This window comes from Humulus lupulus, chromosome 2 (assembly GCF_963169125.1).
Source record: "Humulus lupulus chromosome 2, drHumLupu1.1, whole genome shotgun sequence".
Classification (NCBI taxonomy): Eukaryota; Viridiplantae; Streptophyta; class Magnoliopsida; order Rosales; family Cannabaceae; genus Humulus; species Humulus lupulus.
Genome location: NC_084794.1, coordinates 250,338,185 through 250,349,943, shown reverse-complemented (window position 1 = coordinate 250,349,943; position 11,759 = coordinate 250,338,185). Strand labels below are relative to the sequence as shown.

At 36.1% G+C, this 11,759-nt stretch overlaps 2 protein-coding genes across 2 annotated transcripts; both read left to right on the top strand.

The window, feature by feature from the left end:
- Positions 1-939: 939 nt before the first annotated feature.
- Positions 940-1,887, top strand: LOC133815360 (glutathione S-transferase T3-like). The gene has a single exon (XM_062248212.1). The coding sequence runs from the start codon at positions 940-942 to the stop codon at positions 1,885-1,887; it is 948 nt and encodes a 315-aa protein (XP_062104196.1).
- Positions 1,888-4,889: 3,002 nt separating this feature from the next.
- LOC133815359 (uncharacterized) lies at positions 4,890-6,062 on the top strand. Its single transcript, XM_062248211.1, has one exon. It carries the CDS (start codon positions 4,890-4,892, stop codon positions 6,060-6,062), a length of 1,173 nt encoding a protein of 390 aa, XP_062104195.1.
- The last annotated feature ends 5,697 nt before the right edge of the window (positions 6,063-11,759 follow it).

Below are 11,759 nucleotides of genomic sequence, written 5' to 3'. Positions count from 1 at the left end.
AAATAATTATACTTAAAACTACTTAAAAAGATAATAACAATAAATTGACGTTCATTTGATTTACATTTCTTTTTTACTTGATGGGTTTTTTTCGTTTTTTATAACTTTTTTTTACCAAATAAAAAGATAAATTCATGATCGTACCATGCATCAAATCCAACCTAGTTATTTCCATATAAGCACCATGCCCATTATAATCAAATTATTCTTTTAAAGAGTTGTGTCTCTCCTTAGAGCAGCTCCAATGCGGTGGCTTAGAGGAGTGCCTTAGAGGAGTGCTAGTTGACCAAAATTCTGACAGGCAACGACTTTCAGCGTTGTAGGCTTTGATTGCTTGAAGAAAATTAAGGCACCGTTGCCTCACAGTGGCAACGGTGCTTTCTCCTTTTTTTTAATTGTACATATATATATATATAAATATAACATTTTACATATATAAAACATTTTGTTACCGTTTTTTTATTACCGATGGTGACATGATTTTTTTATTATTATTATTTCTATAAATACTCATTTATTTCATTCAATTTTCACACCATTACATACATCTTCTTCCAAATTATCAATATCACAAAATTTCTTTTCTTACCAATGGATTCCCAAAATTCTCAAAAATTTCCAAATTCTCCAAATACCAACTCCCAATACCTAAATTTTCAAAATTCATCATTTTCTCCACATACTAATCCCCAAAATCCAAATTTTTAATATTCTCATTTCAATCAAAATTTTCAAAATACTCCCTCTACTAATCCTCAAAATCCAAATTTTCAATATTCTCAATTTAACCAAAGTTTTCCAAATTCTCAAAATTATCCCATGTCCTCTTACCCTTACCAAAATTTTGGCTCTTTTGAGACACCCCAACAAGCTCCATTCTTCACACCAACAAATTCACTACCATATGCCTTTCATGTGCCTTCCCTACACCAACCCGAAATGGTTTCAAGAAATTATAAGCCAAGTATGGAAAAGTCTAGTATTGATTTGAATCGTGAAACATCATCGACATCTGTCTCTGAAACCCAACATGAACATGGTGTTGAAGGGTTGGAAAATGTAGTTCTACACAATGAAGATGAATCAAGGCATAAATCTAAAGTCAAATGGAGCAAGGAAGCCACTATACTTCTGATAAGTGGATGGCTTAATACATCTAAGGATGCCATTGTGGGGAATGACCAAACTTCTACACATTTCTGGGCTCGGATCGCAGAATACTATAACACCAACCAAAAAGGCGAGCAAGCAAGAACTGGAAGGCAATGCAAAGATCATTGGAACATGATGAATCAAAAGGTGGTGCGTTTCAATGGGTGTTATAAACGAGTACAGCAAGCACATCACAATGGTTGGTCTGATGAGCAAATTCTTGAGAATGCACATCAATTGTACAAATATGAAAATAACAACTCAAATTTTCTGCTTGTGGACTGTTGGAGATTGCTAAAGGATGAGCCGAAATGGAATACAATGTACCAACCAAAAGGTGGTAAGAGAACAAAGGTGTCAGAATCAGGGGCATTTACTTCTTCTTCCAATGCAGACATCAGTGATGATGAAGTACGTGAAGTGCGCTCTACTGGCCAAAAGGCAGTAAAGAGAAAAGGGAAGGAAAAAAAAGACACACATGCTAGATTTATAGAGATTAGTGAACAGAAAGCATCTACATTGGAGAAATTAGTGGTGATAAAGGAGAAAGAGGCAGAAGATAATAGGATGACAAAATACAAGGATTATCTCATCATGGACACGTCGCATATGACTCCTGAACAAAAGAAAGATCATGAAAACTTGTGTACTTATATTAAGAATAATATCCTGAAGTTGAAATTGCTATGTATTTTTATCAACCGCATTATTATGTATTTTATTTTATTTAAATAAATTATCCTTTATTTTAACGACTACATTTTAATGGCTATATTTTAACGGCTACATTTTAACGGCTATATTTTAACGACTACATTTTAATGGCTACATTGTAACGCCTACATTTTAACTGCTATATTTTAATGACTACATTTTAACGGTTATATTTTAACGGCTACATTTTAACGGCTACATATATATGTCACCATGTCTATAAATACCAAATTTCAATATTCCTTTTACTCAACTCTCCCTTCAATCCTTCATTTTAGTCTCTCATTTATCTTTCATTCCCAAATATCATATACTCTAAGTTTGACAATGGATTCGCCAAATTCTCCTAATCCATACGACAATATGAGTCTAGAGGATATCATAATTGCAGAGTGTACTGACTGTAATTCCCCAACTCTAGGGACTGTTACAGTGTGCCTTGTAAACAGTGCTAAACTCGCTAATCGAGTCATTTGGCCAAAAACATGTAACTAAGTATGATTAGCGGTTTAGGGATTAAAAATGTTGGTTAAGATATAACATTTCATTAGAACGTTTATTATATACATTGGGATCCCAAAAATATAATTTAAAGGTCTATTACAATAAAATATTTACAACCAGCCGATCTAAGCGGCAAAATAAGGTTTAACCCTAGTTCCCCTTCAAACCTCGGCCGTGGTGGTTGAGCAGCTGCATAAGTACACATCATCACCTCAGCTCTCCAACTCAAGGATGGTCCAGCTGTCTCTTGCCTTTACCTACACCACATAGCACCTGTGAGTCGAAGCCCAGCAAGAAAACTTAATATGCTCATGAACAGTAATAACATGTCATCAAATCATAAGGCACACGCCTAGCAGATATAGCCCTACTCAAGCAGGCAAACAAATTCATGTAACAATGGGTATCCAGGATAAAGAATCCTGCCCACCTGAGTGGACGACTATCAAGTCAGTCTCAATCAGATAAGTGATTTAACACTGGTGGTTCTGGTAACCATACCGGGTTGATAGCCCTGAATGAAAGAGTGACAGTGGTACAAGTCACTAAAGTGGGTTCCGTTCCCAATATAAATAAGTGATCCTTTCACCAGCTTAACACAAGATAGGTGCATGATGATTAGTCATCAACATAACCTTCCTCCTGACCCTAGAGTCATAACTATGGAACTCTATTCCCTAGCCATGTGACAAGCAGTCACCTAGGCCGTAGGCCCTGGCTCTGAGTAATTAGTCTTAGACTAGACAAGCGCTTATAAGATTCATCGACCTTAGGGTCAGTCCAGCGTTAATGCCTTAGAGTCATTCAACGCTGATATCGATTAGATCTAATCTTCATTTGGCCCTGCGTTCATGACGCTATGCCATTTCTGACTCTTAGGTCAGTATCCCTGACTAGTCAGTACCATATACAAGTAAACCATGCCACCAAACATATATCATATGTCAAATATTCAAATACAGGGCATTCAGCATGCTTACTCAATAATTACCAGCACAATTAGGATCATGCATAAACACAGAGGCTCAAGCTCTGAACAATCTCATACTTAATATTCATAGCATGCCCTAATCACATGTTTCTCGTGCATCAAGAATAACCATGCATGTCACATATACATAGGGTGCAATTTTCTTACCTCAGGTTCGAGCAAGAACTAGTAAATGAACGACCCTTGAGAACGATCAATCCTTTGGTCCTTTAGCGGTCACCTAGTCATAACCAAATATGGAATCCCATCAATAAAATAAATCATAAAAAGGTTTATAATCTAAAACCACACTCCCGGGATCCATCCCGCACTCTCGGGATTCTCAATCTACCCAAACGGGGTAAAGGAACCAACCCCCGAGCCTTAAAAGTCCTCCCGAACCCTAAAAATAGGTTGCTGGAAAAATCACTAGCGCTGGGGCGCTGCCCCAAAGTCAGAGAGGCCCCAAAACCTGCCCTGCCTAGCGCTGGGGCGCCATCAACAGACCAGAAACTTTTCTGGTCTTCTCCCCTGCGATGTCCCTTGAGAAATAAACCTCCAAACCAATCCCAAACATCATCAAAACATCAAATTCAACCCCTAAACCTCAACTACATCACACCCTCATCAAAACCCAAGCAACCAAACTCAAGAACTACCATTAATTCCCAACTAACACATCAAAATCCTCTACTGAAAACTTATTAGAAAAACAGGGTATAACAAGATTTTCATGGCTGAATTCCTTACCTCAAGCTTGATTTAGATATCCTTCAATGATTGAACCAAGGTCCTAAGCCCTCAAGCCTTGCTCTCCTAGCTTGCTACCTCAAATTGGCTCTCAAAAATTGAAAGGAAGAAGGAGGGAAGAACATGTACGGGAGGGAGAGAAAGAGATGAGGATGATGATGCTCTGTTTTTTTTTTACACTTCCACAGCCTTCTAAACTCAAAGGGCTGATATATATCTTAGGGGTGAAAAGACCATTTTTCCCCTAGGTCAAATAAAGGCTTCTAAAGACTCCCAAGGGTAAAATCGTCATTTCCCGCCTATCTCGTTAATTATAATTAACACCCTCCAATTCCTGTTATTCTCAATATTCTCAAACACTAATAATTCACATCCCGTTACCCTTTTATTCCCAGCAACGTTCTAATCACCAAATTATCCCGAGACTCACTCTGAGCCCCGAACTTAATCCCGTTATGACTAGACCGAAAACTTGCATTCCATGATCGTCTCATGCCGAATGGCTCGAACCAATCCACATATAATGTGGTATTATTTATAATTCACCCACAAACACGAAAATACACAATTACGCCCTCAACGAGCCAAATTGCCAAAATGCCCTTATAATAAAATGTAGACGATATGCATGCATTTACCATCATATAATAATATAATTCACATAAACATGCATATAATCATTAAATATCATAATAAATCAATTATGGCCCTCCCGACCTCCTAATCAAGGTCCTAAACCTTATTAGGAAATTTGGGGCATTACACTAACGATCATGATGATCAAGATTTCAAAGCGCTCATGGATGGGGGTAGCTTAACAAGACAAGGAAGAAAGAGAGCCCACATTGATAGGGGTCATGTAGAAGGACACCAACGTTTGTTCGATGACTACTTTTCTGATGAACCGGTGTATACAGAATATCAATTTCGAAGAAGATTTAGAATGCATAGACATGTATTCCTACGCATAGTGAAAGCTCTAGAAAATCATTCAGAGTATTTCCATACGAGGTTTGATGCAGTCGGTAGAAGGGGGCTTTCGCCATTACAGAAGTGCACCGCTGCTATGCAAATGTTGGCATATGGAGCGCCTACCGATTATGTTGATGAGTATGTTCGAATTGGTGAAACTACTGCTATTGAATGTCTAGTCAATTTCGTTCGAGGAGTGAATGATATTTTTGGGACCGAATATTTAAGACAGCCCAATGCTGGGGACATTCGTTGCTTACTTCAAATGGGGGAGGTGCGTGGTTTTCCAGGCATGTTGGGAAGCATTGATTGTATGCACTGGGAATGGAAAAATTGCCCAGTTGCATGGAAAGGTCAATTCACGCGAGGTGATTACGGCAGACCAACAATCATGCTCGAAGCAGTTGCGTCACAAGATCTTTGGATATGGCATGCATTTTTTGGTGTTCCAGGATCCTATAATGATCTCAACGTGTTAAATCAATCCCCAATATTCACTGATATCTTACAAGGGCAAGCTCTGAGAGTTGAGTTTATGATAAATGGCACACAATACAACAAGGGGTACTATCTAGCAGATGGTATCTATCCAGAGTGGGGTACATTTGTTAAAACTATCCCACTGCCTCAAGGAGATAAAAGAAAATTATTTGCCCGATGCCAAGAAGCGGTACGCAAAGATGTTGAGCGAGCATTCAGAGTACTTCAATCTCGTTTTGATATTGTACGAGGACCAGCACGTTTTTGGCAAAGAGATGTTCTCAAAGATATTATGTATGCATGCATCATATTGCACAACATTATTGTCAAGGATGAAAGAGATGCATATGAGAGTTTGTTTGATTTTAATTATGATGACGGCCCCGCCGACACCCTAATGATTGAAGTATTGCATGGACCTAATTCTGACTTCCCAACAATGTTTCAAAGAAATGCTGAAATTCGTGATAGATACATTCATCGCAATCTTCAGGTGGACTTGGTAGAGCACATATGGTGAAAATTTGGAAATCATTTTAATTAGCATTTTTTAATTATGTTAGATTGATTAATTATGATTATGTCATTTTATAAGCTCCTTTAAATTTCGTCTAATTTAAATTTCATGTAATATTTATTTATATTAATATAAGTGTTATCCCCAAAAAATGGAGATCGATGACGTGGCAATAGAGGTGACAAGTGGCAGTACATGGCCCGTAAAAGACACATTAATAAGTCAATAAATATATTGGCTCCTCAGAGTTGTAATAAAGTGACTTGGCTTAGGAGTAGCTCAGTAAGCCATGCTAGACCGGAGTGCCATGTTAGACGAGAGACATGGCATGCTAGACCAGAAGAGTGTCATGTTAGACCAAAGTGCCATGTTAGATGAGAGACACGGCATGCTAGACCAAAGTGCCATGTTAGACCAGAGTGCCATGTTAGACGAGAGACATGACATGCTAGACTAGAGTGCCATGTTAGACGAGAGACATGGCATGCTAGACCAGAGGGCCATGTTAGACCAGAGGAGTGTATGTCCGACCAGCATGTGCATGTCCTACCAGCAAGTGTATGTCCGACCAGCACTTGCATATGTCCAACATGCATGTGTCCGACCAGCACTTGCATGTGTCCAGCATGCATGTGTCCGACCAGCACTTGCATATGTCCAGCATGCATGTGTCCGACCAGCACTTGCATATGTCCAGCATGCATGTGTCCGACCAGCACTTGCATATGTCCAGCATGTATGTGTCCAACCAGCACTTGCATATGTCCAGCATGCATATGTCCGATCAGCATGTGCATGTCCTACCAGCTAAGTGCATGTCCTACCAGCAAGTGCATGTCCTACCAGCCAAGTGCGTGACTGTCCAATAGAGGTGTGTTCGACCAGCTTGAAGGAGATATGGGTCGACCAGATAGAGGAGGACTAAGTCAAGATTCCCAGAAACGGCTTCAACAAGAACCGGTCTTGGCACACGCGGGAATCTCTCATTCTTCCCACAAATCTGGTGTTCTGTTAAATTTTGAATATTTTTGTAATTTATATATAATAAATATAATGAAATATCCTCATTCTAGGGAATATCAGATGTATGATCCTAAGCCTATAAATATATGGCTTATGGGATTAGAAAGAGGCTTCTTCTTTTTTTGGAGACTTTTTGGGAAATTTTGGGTCTGAGTTTTCTAGAGAGAGAAAGTACTTGTATCTGAAAGAACTCTTGTAATCTGTACTGAAGAAACTCAGTTGGCTCAGTTCATCTGATCTTGAGTACAGATCTATAATCACAACTCTAAGTGGATTAGGCTATTACCAACATATTGGGGCCAAACCACTATAAAAATTGCTGTGTTATTTATTTTCTGTTCAAAACCGTCTGTGTCGTTTAAATTCTCTTGAAGGTTTTATCGTTTTTGACGTTCTCACGTCGTTGGCCAAAAACGCGGTCAACAATAAGGATTTAAAAAATTTAGTGTGATAATATTTATCATTACAAAATAATAATGTGTGGGGCCATAGTTGACAACTTTTGGGGTGATTTATCATTTGAGCATTTTTATGAAAAAAGTTGCCAAAAGTGATGTGGATGAGAGAGAAAATAAAAAATTATATTTTGGGATGATTTGGACATGTTAAGCAACTAATGTGGTAGCCACCATTGGAGTTAAGAAAGACACAATTTAGTTTGATTTTTTTTTTCTTTCTAAAACAAAACCCACAATTTGATTTGATATGGGAAGGAGTATTGCTATACGTAAGAATAAGTTAGTAGAACCCACCACACAATATTTTTCTTGTTTTGAATTATTGTACATATAATTTTAATTTTAGTATAAATCCAATTTGTTTTATAAAATAAATTAATAAATTACTATTATTTATTTACAAGCATAATTTATCCAACTCATTAACTTAAGAACAACCACAATGCGATAGCTCATTTTGTAGCTTGTTGACTAATATCTGACAAGCAACGTGGCTTGCCATTTTTAAAGTACTAGAAAGTCTCATTGCATCAATAATTTTAAAAGCATAGCATTTATGCCTGACAGGGCAAAGATGTTTTTTTTTTTAATTGTACTATTACCTTATTATATATATATATATATCTCTCTTTTATATAAAAAGTATGTATATAATGGAATTTTTTTGTTTTAACAGTTTTTTAATTTTTTAATGTTAATTTTAACAGAATATTTTTATATTTAATAGAATATTTTTATATTTAACAATAGATTGTAAACATCTCTTAAACTTAAATAACATAAAATAAATAATTAAAAAAATTAAAATAAGATATTTTTTAGATATTTTATAATGATAATTATTTAAAAATAATAAATAAAATAAATTAATTAATTAAAATAGGATATTTTTTTAGATATTTTACAATGATAATTATTTAAAAATAATAATATCATACGTTTTATAACTTAAATAAAATTTAATTAAACTTAAACTCACTTATTTAAATAATATCATATTAAACATATAATATAATCAACTGTCAATTAACAACAAATTACTTTAAAAAAAACTAACAAGAAATTTAAATTTAAAATTCACATATAATATTTAATATTACATTAAACATATAATATATAATCTCTTATTGTCCCTCCCAAATTCAAAAACTAGAACAAACATAAACTTAAACGAAAATAAATAAATTATTTAATTAAAATATGATATTTATTTGAAATTTATACGACATTAATATAAATTTAATAAAAATGATTAACAAATTCTATAAATAAAACTAAGGAAACGTGCATTGCACGTTACTTGTATCCAATATATTCTATATATACATATTTTTTACCGTTGCTTTTATTACCGTTGCATTTTTTTAAACAAACTATTTTCTTCTATAAAGACTCATCAACCTTATTTAATTTTCACACCATTCATCTTTTCTTCTTCAAAATTGTCTATCACAAATTTTCTTTTCTTATCAATGGATTCCCAAAATTCTCAAAATTCTCCACATACCAACTTCCAAGATCCAAATTTTCAATATTCTCAAGTTTTTCAAAACTCATCATATTCTCCATATACCAACCCCCAAAATCCAAATTTTCAATATTCTCAATTCAATCAAAATTTTCAAAATATTCCCTCTACTAATCCCCAAAATCCAAAATTTCAGTATTATCACTTTAACCAAAGTTTTTCAAATTCTCAAAATTATCCCATGTCCTCTTACCCTTTCCAAAATTTTGGCTCTTTTGAGACGCCCAACAAACTCCATTATTCACACCAACAAATTATCTACCACATACCTTTCATACACATTCCCTACACCAACTCGAAATGGTTTCAAGAAATTATAGGCCAAGTGTGGAAAAATCTAATATTTATTTGAATCGTGAAACATCATCTACATCTGTCTCAAAAACCCAACATGAACATGGTGTTGAAGGGTTGGAAAATGTAGTTCTACACAATGAAGATGAATCAAGACATAAAGGTAAAGTCAAATGGAGTAAGGAAGCAACTATACTTCTGATAAGTGGAGGGCTTAATACATCTAAGGATGCCATTGTGGGGAATGACCAAACTTCTACACATTTATGGGCTCGGATCACCGAATACTACAACACCAACCAAAAAGGTAAGTAAGCAAGAACTAGAAGGCAATGCAAAGACCATTGGAACAAGATGAATCAAAAGGTGACGTGTTTCAATGAGTGTTATAAATGAGTACAACAAGCACATCGCAGTGGTTGGTCTGATGAGAAAATTCTTGAGAATGCACATTAATTGTACAAATATGAAAATAACAACTCAAATTTTCTACTTGTGGACTGTTGGAGATTGTTAAAGGATGAGCTAAAATGGAATACAATGTACCAACTAAAAGGTGGTAAAAGAACAAAGATTTCTAAATCAGGAGCATTTACTTCATCTTCCAATGCAGACATCAGTGATGATGAAGTACGTGAAGTGCGCCCTACTGACCAGAAGGCAGTAAAGAGAAAAAGGAAGGAAAAAAAGACACACACTAGATTTATAGAGATTAGTGAACGAAAAACATATGCATTGGAGAAATTGGTGGCAATAAAGGAGAAAGAGGCAGAAGATAATATGATGGCAAAATACATGAATTATCTCATTGTGGACACGTCGCATATGACTCTTGTGCATAAGAAAGATCATGAAAATGTGTACTTATATTAAGACTAATATCCTGAAGTTGTAATTGCTATGTATGTTTTATCAATCGCATTATTATGCATTTTATTTTATTTAAATAGATTATCCTTTATTATTTAGTGAGTGAATTATTGTTATATTTTAACACCTATCTATTTTTAACAACTATATTTTAACACCTATCTATTTTTAATAACTATATTTTAACGACTACATGGTAACAACTATATTTTATCGGCTATATATGTCACCATTCCATCTTTTATTTTACTCTATCATTTTCATTCCCAAATATCATATACTCTAAGTTCGACAATGGAATCGCCAAATTCTCCAAATTCATACGAAAATATGAGTCTAGAAGATATCTTAATTTTAGAGTGTACTGATGATCAATATTTCAAAGCTTTCATGGATGTGGGTAGCTCAACAAGGCAAGGGAGAAAGAGATCCCACATTGATAGGGGTCATATAGAAGGACACCAACATTTGTTTGATGACTACTTTTCTGATGAATTAGTGTGTTTACCCAAAAAAACAGCTGTTGATGACGTGGCAAGAATTTTCAACACGTGGCAGAGATGCTGCTTGCCTATCGACCAGAGATATTTCCATATGCAAAGTTCAAGTTTTATATACGACCAGCCTGGTCGTATACTCCGTTTATTTATGAGTAAATCTGTACAGTTGTAATGATATCCGAGAATATCTCCTCATTATAACCTGAAGATCCGTTTATTAAGGAAAGATATGACTAATTGACTCATGTAACCCTCCTTGAGCCTATAAATTTACCAGAAATAGCTCAAGGAGGAATCTTTTGATCTTTTTTCGAATTACATTACTATTATCCATCGTTTGTATTGTTTTCTCCTTCTAAGGTCTGTGAAACTCAAGAACCCTAGTTCTTTGATCACACCTTTGAAGCTCAATATTAATAATAGTATCAAGTGGACGTAGGTCATTACCAATCACTGGGGCCGAACCACTATAATTCTTTGTGTCCTTTACTTTCCATTAGATTATTTTCTCAAGCTTTGTACTATTTTCCTATCGTTTATCTGACTCCGTGTCATTGACCAAAACGAGGCTCAACATTCTGGTGCTTTCATTGAGAGCTTGACAAAAGATCTAATGGAAAAAACAACTAAGAAGACTGGACAGGCTGCCGCTACACCATCCCAGCCTCCTCCCCCAAATGTGGCTGAAGACGAACCTCATTTGGAGTTTGATGAGGAGGAGTTGGATTCTGAGACCCTGAAGACAACACTGGGGGTATTGCAAGATGAGTTGGCCAGTCTGAGGGCCAATCAAGAGAATAATACCGAGATAATGGCGTCACAACAAAGGGAGATAGAGCGCCAGCGCCAGGAGCTGAGCGAGCGGCAGGCGGAGATGGACCGTCGGCAGAGGGATGCCATGGCAGCCCTTGAAGCAGCCATCCAGCTGGCTAGGAATCAGGCTGCACCAGCCTCCTAGCCAGATCATCCACCAAATGAGCCACCTCAAAGAGGCCCCAATCCTAGTCCTCCGCTCCAGCCAATAAGC

Bases quoted from the DNA above. Each gene is read 5' to 3' on its own strand.
- LOC133815360 (XM_062248212.1), top strand. From the start codon at position 940: ATGGTTTCAAGAAATTATAAGCCAAGTATGGAAAAGTCTAGTATTGAT.
- LOC133815359 (XM_062248211.1), top strand. From the start codon at position 4,890: ATGGATGGGGGTAGCTTAACAAGACAAGGAAGAAAGAGAGCCCACATT.